The sequence below is a fragment of the Genypterus blacodes genome, unplaced genomic scaffold (genome assembly GCF_046128005.1).
Source record: "Genypterus blacodes isolate CSIRO-AG114 ecotype Tasmania unplaced genomic scaffold, CSIRO-AGI_Gbla_v1 ptg000012l_1, whole genome shotgun sequence".
In the NCBI taxonomy this organism is placed as follows: Eukaryota; Metazoa; Chordata; class Actinopteri; order Ophidiiformes; family Ophidiidae; genus Genypterus; species Genypterus blacodes.
In genome coordinates, this window is record NW_027466826.1 from 5,064,570 (window position 1) to 5,080,286 (window position 15,717).

General features: G+C 41.8%; 1 protein-coding gene across 1 annotated transcript in view; it reads right to left on the bottom strand.

Annotated features, from left to right (window-relative positions):
• Window positions 1-15,717, bottom strand: part of adgrb3 (adhesion G protein-coupled receptor B3) — a 101,587-nt gene that overhangs the window by 3,265 nt on the left and 82,605 nt on the right. The window contains exons 19-27 of the mRNA XM_076161932.1: window positions 7,782-7,932; window positions 6,172-6,241; window positions 5,693-5,759; window positions 3,927-4,012; window positions 3,482-3,580; window positions 3,060-3,231; window positions 2,674-2,769; window positions 1,823-1,862; window positions 104-783 (exon numbers count right to left, since the gene is read on the bottom strand). Coding sequence (XP_076018047.1) covers window positions 104-783; window positions 1,823-1,862; window positions 2,674-2,769; window positions 3,060-3,231; window positions 3,482-3,580; window positions 3,927-4,012; window positions 5,693-5,759; window positions 6,172-6,241; window positions 7,782-7,932 — 1,461 coding nt within the window. The remainder of the gene's footprint in view (window positions 1-103; window positions 784-1,822; window positions 1,863-2,673; window positions 2,770-3,059; window positions 3,232-3,481; window positions 3,581-3,926; window positions 4,013-5,692; window positions 5,760-6,171; window positions 6,242-7,781; window positions 7,933-15,717) is intronic.

A 15,717-nucleotide genomic window follows, 5' to 3' on the forward strand; every position in this document is an offset into this window, starting at 1 on the left:
GAAGTCATCAGGTTAGAGTATTACAATATTACACGCAGAAATGTCCCAATGTACAGCAGCTGTGATCCCCTGCTGTTTGCACACTTGATATGTATGTATGTACCTCTAAGGAGCTCATAGATATTGTTGACCCTGTCTCACTTCGTGAAAGCCCGGCGTTCTCCTCCATCTCAGCTAGGAAGTTCTTAACAGCCGTGCGAGGTTCAAAGGGCAGACTTTGCATCTGATCTGGAGCGCTAGGATACTGCTGCTCCAGGTTCACATTCATGTGGTCCATGCCTGACGGGCTGATATTGAAGTCAGGACTCATCTTGTAATGCATCAGCCTCTCATGCGACAGCGTATCCATAGTGATGTTCATCTTGGTGTCCTCTTTTAGGAGAGTGGGCATATTGCCCGACCCTGACACTGCTGCCGCAGAGGCACGAGGCATGACTATGTAGTCTGTCTCCATCATCTGGCCCTGTGAAGGGTGGCCGTCAATGTCATGGCCTCCCATTTCTTGGTCGCTCTGGCGTATGGCATCATCCGTGCACAGGTAAACAGCGCGGCGCATGTCGCCGCCGCTGTCGACCATGCACTGCTCTTTCAGATCACCCACTCCCATCGGCATGTGCAGAGCTGAAGGCTGCTGGATGATTACTTTGGAGATGATGTTGCCAGGCAACGTGGAGTAGTTGAGACCCTCGTGGCCCTTCTCATCCTCTTCATCATTGAGGGAAATGCGGGACAGGGTGCCTGTTATGGTGGCGGCACGACAAGAACCCATGTCTTTGTGGAGTGCTGCGGGGCACAACGATACAATGATGCGTAAGAATGTGTCAGGAAGTAGTCGCAGACGATCCAGACAAAAAGAACAAGATCATTCAAATAAACTAGACCCGACTGACAAAGGAGGAGGGGGACAAAGCACACATATCATACAGACAGAGGGGACTGGAGGATTTCACAGCAAATATGCTTTTTGTGTTTTCAATCTCTCTCTAAAATTGTCAGTGCTTCATTCCCTTCATCTAAACTTGTTGCCTGGTATCATGACCTTGCTGAGTATAAAAACATTTCCCTAAAGAAATCCTATCTGATAAATCCCACACGGAAAATATCTGAAAGTGGATTACGAAGACAGCAAATAAGAACTGGTAATTGCCTTTTTGTTTCAAGCTGAATTAGTGCCAACAGAGTCTAGTGATCAAGTGATTTCATATTCATAAAGAAGAGTTCCTTTGATCTCACTTCCGTTGCCTCCGTTGGGAGTGTGTGAGCCCTGAGACTAATGTGCAAAGAGCGTTACTGTGAGTTGCAGCATAAGTCTGGTCCTTGATTTCGGAGTAACACCTGTCTGCCTTGCCTTTACGTTTCAGGCGTGACCACCGGCTCTGTGAGACTGCACAGTGTGACGTCATGTTGGCCGTGAGGAACATCGGGGCTAGACAGCGGTTATCTTCTCTTCTTCATCACTTCAGTGAGTAAAGAGAATCCATCTAGACGTGACTTCTGCAGAGCTATACGTCTTTTGACCTTGTAGATGTGTTAATCGGACATATTATGCAAGGAAAAGCTATTAATATTCACAACTTATTGCTACAAAATGTGTTTTAATCAATTCAAATTGCATTTCCCCTTCAACAAAAGCTTGTGAGCGCTCTTTGTAATGTTTTGTTCTTTGATTAAATTCACTGTTCCACTGTGAAGCCTCCTGTGAGGATTGGTGGTTGTTACATAACATGAGCCATTTTTGTTTTGCTGTCTAACCTCCTTTTTGTGTTTTTAACAGGCAAACTGAAAGAGAATCTTGTTAACTATCACACTGTCTGCTCCTTACCTGAGCGGCAGGCGATGTCCACGTCCTTCTCAAAGTCCGTCTGTAAGATAGAGAACAGTCAAGCTGTCAGTGTTACAAATAATAAGACTTAAAAAAAGTGCATACACACCTCTGAAAACAATCAGTAGCTGTTTTGTAAGATTCCGCAGTGAACTGCACCGGGGTCATTTTGTTTCTCGGCTTCATTCTAACAATATATCAATAAAATCCATGTAGAAAAAAAGTGGTTGTAGCGGTAAAAGCAGCAGCTGGGAAGCATTCTGAGCCTGCTGCTAATGATTGTATTGAACGGAGGGGCCATGACACCATTCCGCTATGGTGAAAACTATTTCACTCTGAGGAGTATTAGAATACTAATGGCAGATCATTGCTATGATGTGCCAGTGGCGCCGTGTTAGATGGAGGGCCTGGTGTTCCGTTTCAAAAGGTCAGCCACAAAACAGTTGTCTATTACCCAGTGAGAGGGAGTGAGAAGGATGCATGGCAAACATAAAGAGTGAGTTCAATCACACAGAAATAAAGTACTGGGCTCAGGGCCTGAGAAGACCTCCGGGCTATAAAGTCATTTTTCAAAGGGCCGAGTGTCTAACCTGCATGTAATTGAAGCTTTACCAAAGCGTTATCTGGAAAATTATTCCCCTATGGAAATCACAGATTCACGTTTTAAATCCATATTAAAGAGAATATGAGAAAGAATGGCAAAAAAAAAACATGCAAAGGAGCACAAAGTAAATTGAGGTCGATTGGGAACAAGGAGATGTTCATGTCGTAAATAATCAGAAAACTCTGGGTGTGTTTACACTGAAGAGGATCTGTAATGAGTGCAGATAAGTGGGGAGGAAGCTGCCTACCATTATCTGAGCGTGGCCGTTAGGGAAGGTGCCCGTAGCATCGCCGCTGATCGGATCTTGGCAATTTCTGAGCCGACATCTGAAAGCGTCTTGTACCTAAAGAAAGTGAGGTAAGCAGGTTTTTTTTTTTGCAGCGTGTGAAATTTGAAGGATATATAACATTCTTGTATGGACAGCGTTATTATTACTGGACCTCTGCCAGTTGGTCTACTTCTGTTCAGTGGCCAGTGACATTAAAAACATGATTGCTATGCCAAAATAAATAGTTTTCCTACTTCTTAATAATTAGGAGTGTAAGGTTTCGGATTTTTGAGCTGCCTAAGCATCTGGGACGGAATAAAAAGAGGAAGTAGAATGATGAAATGGGTTTAGGAACCATCCTCTACCTCTCTCCGCAGGACACAGTGCACCATGACGATGACAAAACCCTGCAGCGAGTCAAAGACGGCGAAGAGGATCTGAAAGAGGATGGAGCGCTTGTCCGTCATGGCGAGCACTGCAGACATCCAGGTCAGAGCCAGCAGAGGTAGGACAACACAGGAACTCCACAGGGACGCCCTACGAGCGGCAGATAAGGGAGGGGGTGGGGTGAGGGAGAGAGGCGAGAGGGATAATGGGTCTGGATAACATAATCAAGTCTGCACTGGAAAACATGGGCTTGTTTATGTCATAATAACTGCAGTGTTTCAGCATTCACGTGTCATATTTGCAGAATCTAGTGTTGGGAGCGGCCCGTGTACATCACATACATACACACACCCCCCTGTAGCATAACCTTATCGATTCAGAGACGCTGATAGACACTTACATGGCATTGCTGGCTGTGGTTGCTGATAAAGCAGTTGTTGATACGACGCCACATTTGGCACACTTGAGCGTTAATCCTGTATGTGGCTCGCTCATCTGTCTGTGGGACAGAAATATAAACGAGAACTTAACAAACAACACAAAAACCACCACGGACCACCACTTTAAATGCACATCATGGTACTACTCAGAAACAAGCACTATGTGGGCGTGTTTAAGGTCTTTCATCTTGGACTGATTCTGCCAAAGAAATATGAATCCGTGCGGGTCCCGAGAGAGATCTGACCTCTTTATGTTTATACCTCTAATTTTCCTCTCAACAGCGATGGAAAGCGGGTCTAAATTTCCATATGGAAAAACTATCAAAAGGATGTGTGTATTTTTTGCAGGCAAAGGGAAGAATAAGAAAAAAAGGCGGAGGTACTAACAAGGACGTGCTGTCATACCCTGCTCGGTGCTTCAGCTTTTTATCCAGTATGCCATCTCTGGACACCAGTTTGTTAAACACAAGGATACCGATGACCATGTTGACCTAGCAGAAAGAAAGAAAGGAAACAGGAACATATCAGCACAAGCTCTTCTCAAAAACATAGAATGACACATCGTCCATACATAGAGGGTCAATGATTGACATCATTACCCCCGAAGTCCCGTTTTCCACAATTTTTCACCTGACCTCTAAGCTTTATCGTTGGCGCATCTCTGTGGCATTTCAGCCACGAGCACACCGGGCCACACAAAGGCGGCCTGAAGGAGAGGTCTGCCCGTCAAGAAACACTTCTCAAAGGCACCTTTTCCTATTAATAGCAGCGCCTACAGTGATATAAAACTAGGGGAGACTGGCCAGGGTAGAGACTTCTTTAAACATTAGACTATAGTTCATAATAAAAGCCTCTCACTGAGATAGAATCCATCAAGTATTTAAACAAAAACATTTGTATCAGTAAAGTAATAATTAGGCTCATTTTTTGTGCCATTTTTTTATTCCTCTGGGGATTATGACAAATGAAATCCATCATACAAGTGGTGAGACTAAGACTTAGACTTTTCCGTGTCTTTGTTTTCCAAATGTTTAAAGCTTGGGAACACAGTGTTTGAAATCACCAAAACAGAAAAGAGGTTTGATGATGAAAAACTCCTTTTCTTCTCTGTCCTCCTTTCAAACTGAGCGATTTGCATAATCACTGTCTGTGTGTAATTTTCTATGTACGACAATGCGACTGCAAGATGATTGAAATATTGCAGTGAATTAGATTTTGGAAAGAAATTGGATTCTGAAAAGATCTAATCCATAAACAATTAATAACTCCACAGCGACAGGGAACAACATTGTGATGAGGATGCTCGAGCAAATATATAGACCAATTGATTACAGTGCTTGGAGTTGTAAACCATTGTGTGTTCCCCTTTATTAGAATTTATTTTCATGGCACATGTTGGCCTCAGACATTATCTAGAAAAGAAAATTGCGAGATGTAAATGCATGGAAAGGCAAATCTACCAGACCACATACATACCCATGTGGTCTGACAATGTGATTGGCTCTCACTATCCATTTGCGAATGTGATCCATACCGCTGGGAGACATTTGTTTCCCGCCTACCCATCTTCCTGCTCACTGTCATTATTATTAAGCTATTTTGAATCAGGAGTTGCGACTTAAACGCCATGAATTGGAGAATGAGGCTCGTCAATGAAACAAGGAGGACAAGTCGAGTCTTAATGGTGTAGCGACCCTCCTACTGCGATCAGATCACAAAGAGGGCAGCATCCTGATAATGACGATGCAATTTAAATGCGTTGTGTAAATGCTCAGCGCTGGACGTCATTATCCCGACAATGTGCATGGCTACACTGATCACATTTTAATGGAATATGGGCCTTTGCAAGAGATTCAACACAGTGCTTCACAAAGGTCACATTCTGGCTCCATGTGATTCTTGTGTGAAAACAAGCTAATGTCAAACGATGCATGTCTGAATTTGGGGTGAATGGGTCAACTGCAGTTTCCAAACAGAACAATCAGTGTCTGCAGACGTTCAGATGTCTCAAGTCACGATCATAAACTGTGTAAACTGTACGAAAATTGTCATATTATAGAACAAAGTAACATGCTGTGTATCATTTTGTGCGGATATATTATCAACTATGTTTTTTCTAGTATGCTCACTAAACAAAACACATGAATGGGTGTTAGATGAGAGAAACATACGAGAACAACAGCAGCTGCAGGTCCAACGAAGGCGTACAGGAGTCCGCCTTCCAACGACAGCCAACAACTGCAGGGGGGGAAGCAGAGAAATGTTCAACTCCCACCAAGGTGTTAACGTCCTGCATCAAGTTAATGTTGCACACTAACATACAACTGCATTTTCCTCAATTGTCAGGGGTCTAGTACCATATGCTGTTACTCTGTTTCCAAAGTTTCACAGGGTAATAAACTGCTAAAGAGATTTTAAACAGTGTTTATGCATTTGGTATCATGCAGGGATACAACTCACATGAAATTGGGGTCCTGCTGTGCTATTTTGAAATTTGATTGGGTTCATGGGACTTTGTTTATAGCACTATTTAGGATAAGTATGTCACTAAAAAAGCTTTACATCATTATTATAAAATTGTAGCTTGGACCTACTGCAGGTACACTGTGTAAAAACTGGGAGATTACACATAAACAGATGGGGAACTTACTACAGGGGGGTACCGTATCCCTTTGTTTTGGTGAATCCCATTGAGACGGCAACCACTAAAGCTGGCAATCCTGTAAAAGCGGGAATAAAATTAACCATTATCCAAGCTGTCCTGGTTTGCTTGTTAGACGTGAGGAGTATATGAGTTCACTTCAATACAGTCAAAACAGGATGTGATGCTGATGAGACAGCAAACCCCTCTGACAGAACACCGCATCGACTTACTGTATAAGCTTTTCAATATTTCAATCAACAAATTGTATAAAGTGGCAGGAGAAGGGAGAGAACATTGTGCTTTGACAAACAGCAGCAGCTCACTGAGAGCGGAAAAGAAAAAAAATCAGCAACTCAAACACCCTGAACAGTGCACGGTAAGACACTCCACCACCTCTTCCACCTTTTATATGAAGGATATTTGCTGTATAGCTCCTCGTTATGGATTGGCGTAATGGATTCTGTCCTTACGGCCGTGTGCTCAGAATATTAACGCCTTTCCTCTCTGGGCAGCACAGGCAGGTGCTATTGATGTAATCAGTTTCTTGGAGGCACGAGGCAAAGGCCCTGTGGTCATCCAGAGCCTCTCTGCAGTGCTGAAGGCATAAAGGGTGCAGCGCGTGTACAAGCGCGTCATAAATCAGCATGCAGCCGGCGAAGCTCCACTTCAAACAGGCTGAATTAAGACAACAGGTACCATGTGCTGTTTGTCTGATGACGGAAAAAACGGTTTATGTGCTACGTGAGCACAAACTGTACGGAGCAGTGCTTTTACTCTAAAGCAGGTACAATTAGCTGACATGATATTGAGTTTTTGCTGTCAAATTAGTCGTTATGTTTTGTCTTATTGTTCATCAAATCAGCTGTTCCTGCTTTTTTTAAATACATTTATATCACTGTAGAACCGTCTTTGTCTCTCTCTGCAGCAAGCGATGGCACTGCAATGACTAAGAGAGACTTGTTTGTTGCTAGGTAACAAGAAGAATGAATGTGGGCTCTTTCATAATCAAATTGATTTTTTTTTTAAAGGAGAGATTTCTATAGTCTGTAAGAAAGCCTTTGGACAAGAATTCATATTGACATTTATCAAATGAAAAAAACAAGGTCTTGATGTGTCGACATTTTCGTTATACCAGAATGTGTTCGTGACAAAAGATTTCCTTTACAGGGGATTTATAATGGTCACTGTTTTATCTTTTCATTATGTCATATTACAGTGCAGAGGACACAGCAGGATACTATGGCGGAAACTTAATTATCTCAGACCTACACTGGCTGAATGTATGCCTATGCAGAATAGAGTATAAATAAATTACATTATTGCCCACTGCCGCTGTTATATGAACCGCATTTCTAAAGGCTTTTCTAGATAAATCAGATTGTACCGCAGTATCAACGGGGTTGACTCACACCCTGTCCATTTACACATAAGGTTGCCGCAACCTGCTATAGGAGAACCGCACCAGGGGAGAACCTGATAGGATGAAACCCCAATGTCCGAGGAAGATGATCCAGCTCCGCCAAAGAGGTGCGGATAACAGAAAACACACGTAACATGGAATTCAGTGCAAGGTATGATGGGATATAACGAGGAGGATTAGGAAACGCGATCCTTACCCCAACCCAGGCAGAGAAAGCGCTTGCGGATGAGCCTGGTCCGAACCTTCCCCGTCACCGCCATGTACGACTGCCAGGCCTCCGTCAGGACCCAGCAGAATGAAGCCAGGAAGAAGAAGTGCAGAAAGGCTGTTGTCATGACGCAAACGCCCTGGAGAAAAATGAAGAAAATGGATATGAGCAGATGTGTTAGGGTTGAGGCTCAAACGAAGGTTTACTCTGGCAGAAATGCAGGTTATTAAATAGAAAATACAGCTCACATACAAAGAGACCTGCTCCATCTTTTGGATTTTTATCTGTGTTTGTGCATTTTTCAATTACCGGATATTTTTTATGCCAGAAGCTGTAATCATGCGAGCTTGACTTAACTGCCCAAACCTGATGGGGAGTTTTCATGGGCAGAGAAAAGAGACTGATTTGCGGGACAGACTCAACAAGAATATAAATGAGATTGACTCTCACGGTAAATTGGACGTTGAGAACCGATTGTGAGGAAACAGAATTCTGATTTCCGATTTAAGCTCCTCTGCTGTGTGTGGGCCCAGGGTCAGACTTTGACACAATTCTGTCTGAAGGTGATCTGGTTTGGGTTCCAAACATTATGATATGTGCCGGGTCAAGATGAACTCAGACAGTTTTAAACAGCACACACATGCAAAGACCATTTCCCCCCAAGAATTGTTAATAATTCCCTAAAAACAATAACAATCTTTGCATGAGCCAAATATTTGCGAGGTTACTGCAGTTCAAAGAAAGATAAAATCTACTTTACTGCACCTACTGCACCTTATTTTCACAGTTTTACCTGCATATCCTTGTTGTCTACAGAGTTTTACATTCCTCCAACCCTGAAGGAGCAACGCACTCCACTACATAACAAAACCTAATAAGAACATTAGAGCATCTCCAGTTTGGGTTGATAAAATTGTAAAAGTGTGCACAATGCCACAACACATCAACACCGTCTCCCACACTGAGTGCTAAAAGCGGGCATTAGATCTAGATGATGCACAGCTGTTGCGAATGACTGCATCGCCTAACATTTCCTTGGCTTTGATATAAAAACAAGTGCAGACTCCATCAAAGTTTACAAGTAAAAGTAGACAAACATCAGATCAATTCATATCTTCTATCGTTTATTTGCTTGCATCTGTCTGCAGTGTAAATCTACAGAAACTGTAAATCTTCTGCGGTAACGCTCCGACGCCGCGCCTCAAACGAAGTCAGTCTGAGCCAAACCGTGACTGCGGTACCAGAGGTGGCTGGCTGACACAGACAGACACAGCGTAGCATTCCTCTGCACTAACCCTCATTAGTATGCGAGGGATCCCACCTGGAGGCATGTGAGCCAAGGTCAACAGTGTCACACAAAGAGAACCGCGCAGCTCAAACGACACTAAGTGTGCCGGTGGAAGGTGGCGGCGTTTCCCCAGCTTCATTCGTTTATCCGTCATTGTTCTTAAGAGAAGCGTCTTTAACTGTAATTATGTTGAAGAGGATTAAAAAAGAATGCGTCCTTAAGAATCAAGTTGCTCCGCATGTTGGCATTTGTCAGTGAGAGACGATTAAGATGCTTCAGTTGAGGGCTGCAGATTATTTAACAGCACAAATCTGTGGTAATCTGCACAAAGTGAGAGAGGCAGGAGTGATTCAGCTCATCCCGGGACGTCCACACCACACTGTGAGATCCCCCAAACACTTAACAATCCCCACTGAGAACACCACAGCAGAGCCATCCATCCCCCGCAGCGGTCATTGGGTTTATAGGAAACAATAATCCTGCATTACCTCATGCCTGGGAATGCCTATTTATCTACAGCCATGAGAGATATTAATTACATAAATGTGGATTCAGTTAGCAAATGTTTGAAAACAAAATCCATGCGGAGAAAATGAACACTTGCTGTGTGTGTGTGTTTGTGTGTAAGTGTTTGTGTCCCTCACAACACTTCCACAACAATGTTCTCTCCGATGCTTAATTATAATTGCCAGGATCGTGTATTTAATGTCTAACACTTATGTAAACGAGTATAAAATAATTAGCCTATAAAATATAAGCAGCATTGATGTGCTACAATAAATGTATCACATCTTCTGTTCAATTTCAGCAGTACCAAGTAGCAAAAGCATAGTATTCAAACACGACTAATGTTATATTAACAGGTCTCCAGGTTTAAGAGACATTTAATTGTCTATCTTGGAAGTGGGCTGAGTTTGATTAAACAGTGTTTAATTTAAGATGTTTAAATGTCTAGATTCCATATACTATACTTTTATTTAGCAAGACTATATTTGCTCATCTTTCGCAAGTATACTTGAAAATACTATCATTTGAAAAGCATGATATTATAAAAACAACATGGATGGAAAGAGGCTCTCAGCTGAGATGAGTGTAAATCCGATTCCGTCTTTACATTCTCTACGTCAGCGTCTTCAGTTGGAGAGCACTTTGCACCTCCACTCTGAGGTCCATAACCCTCGTATAAACCAGGCTGTGATGTCTCTTAGAAGATAAATGTCATGCGTGTTGCTCATCTTATACTCTTACAAGAGAAGCCACCTGCTGCATGAATATCACTTATGAACAGAGTAATGAATCTGTTCTCCATATAGTTTCGTTTTCCCTATAGAAATCACTTTCCAGTCTGCCCAGTACAAAGGGAAAACCTACAAAATATGACCAGCAAAACACAAATAAATAGAATTTTGACTGATATAACTCACAATTCTCTCTTGTTGTCCTCTGCAGCCAATTCTGAGATGTAGATATATAGATATACAATATATAGATAACTGTAACCACAAATTCCAATAGATTGTTGCACATTGTTTTGTTTCTCGCCCTGGACATCATTTCAGCAGGAATATGACTCCATGTTCCCGTTTCTGCAGCATTTGTCGGAACAACTTTGGAAATTCCTGCAGCATTCACGTCTTGGTGTTGTTGTTTATGCCATCTTGGGAACTACCATCTGAGTTGTTGTGAGACGGGCACAAGCTACCATCTTTAACAGCTTCCGTGGCTGATTTTGCATTCGTTTCCAATCTTCAATTAATTTCGTCTTTACATTTAAGCTTTCTCTGTTCTGGCCTGTGCATACTAATGGGACTTACCCTCTCTAATTCATACATACACAACTACCGGGAGAAGGTTCTTTGGGCTGTCTGCCAGAAGTTCAGACAATATTTCAAATCATTATGAAGACATTGTTAGATCAATATCAACGCATTTAGGTATATTCCAATACGTTCTCATGGTTACTTTAACATAACATAGTATAACTGATAGAAATGTAGATCCCAAAAACCAAGAAGGTTTACTGTTATTCACCTTTCACATATGAGTTGATTCTAAATGGAAATGTACATCAAGTCAAGGCATGATTTAGTGAGTATGGAGTTACTAAAAATGCCCTTTACTTAAAAAAAAGTTTATTTTTCCATATTTACTGTGTTATTGTGCCGTCTCAGACTTCCACAGACATGCCAATCAATTAGAAATCTTATTGATCAATTTCCACATGTGGAGTTTTCTTTCGTCCACATGCATCTGTGAGTGCAGGAGGCAAAAGGAGAAAGGTAGCCCGTGATTCTTAAAATAAATAAATATAGCGACACTGCCTGTAGGCTATATTCAAGACTTATTCTAGAGTTGCTGTTTCTTCACGATGCTGAAAATAGAGGCCCGCCTTGTTTCCTGGAAACAGGTCATATGCAAACGTTACTTTTCATGCTTCACTTACACTTGCGGGAGCCTATACCATCAGCCTCATTAGTTATCGGAGATAAAAATGTATACACTCTGTGTTCAAAAATAGGGGGAGATAAAAAGAACATTATGATAGCATGGGTTGGATGTAGGCAGTCGTACAAAAAACGAGGTTGGAACCTACAGCTCACAATGCCCTTTACAAAGGCAAATGCCGGGAGATGTTGAGCACACTGTGTCAGTATCCATGGAAACAGAGGAACTGAGGAAGGGACCACATTAAAACATAGCAGAGCTGATGTAGATAGACATGAAGATAAGGCTGGTGGTAAGGAATGCACTGATGGCAGTTTAAGCTTTGCCTAAAATATGAAATATTTCTCACAGTGGTTATCTTAGGGTGTCAATGCTAAGCATGGAAAATATGAAAGTCCAAAAGCCTAATTGCTGCTCCGTAGTCGCATGCGGAGTGCGTAGCAGAGTAGTGACACATTTGCTGAGGAACCAGAGATATAATCGGAGGATTTTAGTTTTGGTCATAGAAAGGCTTTAGAATTCACTGCATTAATCTAACAATGACTTAGAAGTTACATTTGACTTCAGGGCACCAGCTATCTTGATGTTATGGTGGCTTTCTATCATTTACAAACATGATTACATAAATGACTGGTTGTATATGGACACAGTAGACTTTCAATCCAGTCGACCACGCATGCTACTGTGCACTTCAACCACAATTAATCTACTGTGTAGAACAACAAAGGCGTTATTGCTTTAAAAAAAGGAGCAGCAATATGTCCTCTTTAAGAATGCTATAGTGAGAGATGCAGAACAAGACCATATATGTTGAATCTCGCCGATAATCCTGAGTCAGTGTGGGAGGAAGAGGTAGAGGAGGAGGGGGAGGAAGAGGAGGAGGCCGGGTGTTTGGACTGAAGCACCCTTCCTTTTCAATCGAGCATCAACAGTGTTAATAGGTGCTTGGGTGGAGGTGTGTGTGTGTGTATGGGTGTGGAGTGGAATGAAACTCTGGTGACATTAAAAACTCTAAACAACAAAGCGCTGGTGGCAAATTGTTGTTGAACCTAAAAGGAATGCTAAATAAAACGCATCTGCTCGGTCACTGCGGTTAGAGGCTACGTTTGGTTTTTATGGATGCGACACAGAGAAGCAAACAGCTCGCTCACACACTTCGGGGACGTCTGGCGTACAGTATGTATACAAATTGTATTTCAGTGTGCTATAAACAGTGTGCGGCTCGATTTTTATCACTAAAACCAACTAACGAAAGAACATAGAGTTCCATTGCTGTAGGTGCTTTCTTAGTCCAAAGTAATAAACTTTATGCTGATGCTGCCTTGTTCTATTTAAATCATTCTCCAATCACTTAGTTTAACCTTTGACTGAGACGCAAGGATAAATCAAATCCTCCTTTTACTGCACCTCTCTGTAAGGAAGGTCGAGCTTCATGTTCTATAAATAAACCATCCCTCCAATGTTTGGACTGTAGTTACTTCATGTATCTTACATGGTTTACACGTGAACTTGTCTGTTATGTGTATGAACAAGAGACACGTATCAAATGATTTCATAAGAGTAAAGAGGTCATTGAGTCTGTTTCTATAGAGCCGTATCAGGTCTAGCCTCTCTGTTCTCAAAACAATAACACCTTGCACATTGCATCTTCTCTATTCATTCTGCTGCATTTACTGGGTCATCACCAAACACTTCAGCTTTAAAGTGGTGCAGAACAAACTCACGTTATAGCTTTTCTATATTCTATCACCATACAATGTCACACAAGGCCAAAAAATAAAATCTCTAAGTCGGATTGAAGAGCGCAATTTTACTAATAGTACAGCGATGCATTTTTGACATGCGCCACCAGCTTTGATAACCCCTCTGTCCCCATACGTGCTGTTAAAGAGTTTAGACAAAAGAAGTATTTCAGAGTTTGGGCACATAGCGGTGTCAAAGTGTGTCTCAAGAAGGCATTATGTGTGCCAACAAAGCTCCCGTCCCCCAGCAAAAACAACAGCAGATGTGACTTTATGACACGTGAAGCGCTCGTTTCCAGCGTTTCATAGAGGCCGGCCAATTTCTGGTGACTGTGTTATGTGACAGGACACGTTGACTTAGACCTTCAGTGTGTCTAAGGTCTTTGACTCATTACTGGCTACATGGACCACGCTCTCTTAACTGCAAGTCAACCTGCTCCTTAGGGTAGTTCTTCCTCACCTGGCAGCTTCAAGCTCTACCTCTCTCTTGTTTGTCTTTTTTGTGCCGTAAACCAAGATGAACAAAAGGTAGAGGACAAAGAAAATGCGCATGCAAAGGTGACTTTACTGACTTCCTGTTCCCAGAGGACACCTCCACAACAAAGAGATCATTTCCATTAGATGATGAGCAACTTGGAATCCACAAACAGAGAACCCAATTATATACACTCCTTACGAGAGATAGAGGGAAAACAATCCAGGCAGAGTGTGAGGCAGCATTGTAATTAAACCCACACAGGGGATATGTTTCCTTCTGTCCCTGGCCCACTGCTCAAACAGTCTGTGGTATGGCTTATCAAACAACGGAAATATTTCTCAAATATTAATACAACAACCATCAACAACAGAACAAAGGAGAGCTAATAATAATTCTCTGCTCTGGAAGGTTGTAGCCACAGCACCGGAGTGACCCGCCAGACAAATGCTGCGTTGATTGGAACTATGACAATGTGTTTTATATTGGCTCATTATGGCATAAGTGGAACAGCATCAATATCTTGAAGAACACACATAATGTGGCGCAGGGCTATTGGAGAGCATATAATACTCTTTTAAAAACATATTAATCAATTTAAGAGTGCAAAGTTAGGATTCAAAACATTACATTTCATTGTCTTCTATAAGAAAAAATGTATTTTTATCTTACGATGATTTGTGAAGATTCATGAATAGTATTTTCCGAATGTGTTCAACAGTTTTTAGATGTTATTAAATATGAAGCCTTTAAAACGGCACTTCAGTCCCTAAGCTGGGACAAACGAATCACTCATTGTTGCTTCAGTTCATTGGACTCGCTCAGGTGAGGTCCATCTGTTGCTCCTTTGAGACGCTGAAATGACATCGTCAGTGTGTTCGAGGATTTACTGAAACACCATCTAATCTCTTTTGCAAGAATCCAGAGACAGATATCTTATTAGGAGTGTGTCGAATGCATTCCGTGTTAAGTGACGGTCCTCATAATCAAGACTGGAGGCTTGATTAGATCTGACAAGACTTCAGATCAGCTCAGCTCTGGAACTGCCCCCTGGGTTTTGTGCATTGGGTAGCTTTGGTCAGTACTGTTAGTACAGTGAGACACATCAGTCAGAGTAGCAACGAGTCAGATGGAGTTATCATGTGTGAACGCTGGTGTTTCATCAGATTGACACATTCGGAATTGCAAGAGCAAAGTTTTCCTTCCACCGACTGCTTGCAGTTACTTGTGAAGTATCAAATTTCATCCAATTTAAATATGCAAGCCGGAAGCCAGATATATAACAAATGTATGACACACACACACACACACTTTAAAGAGACTTTTCCTCATTCATTATTTTCATGATTCAGTTTTCATTGTACAGGGGAGATCATTCCTTAATGCTTATCAAAGTTTAGGGTTTCCACAGCACCGATAAATGCATTTGTTATGATGCAATACCCTCGTAGATCTCTTTTTGTTAATCACTATTCCAGGAGATTCTTTGCATTGTAACATGCATCTCTAAACTGCAATCTGTGACTGATACATCGTTTGCACGTCTCATAAACTCTGGTTTGTTACGTTGCTTGTAACCTCAACAGAATTGCGTTTAAAAAAGGGGGAAACTGCAATACATAATGAGATTTGCAATAAAACATTGTCCTGATTTCTTGCAAAAGGTAAGATTACAGCAAGAATTATGAAATTAAATGTGTGTGTGTGTGCTTGTGTGTGTGTGTAATTGGCCAGTGTGCCCTTCTGAAGAGCTGCCAACTAACAAAGACACCTGTGTGGGCAGCTTGTAAATCCAACTACTGTTTGCCAAACAATCTCTTACATTAGCCACTTGTTTACTGGCTAGTTGCAAAGCAGGAGAAATGGAAATGTTTTTTTGGAAACGGGTTGAACCTTTGATTTGTCATTGACATCTCGACAAAAACAGGTTCATATGTGTCGTGATAATACACGGCATGTTTTCAATCACCTCAA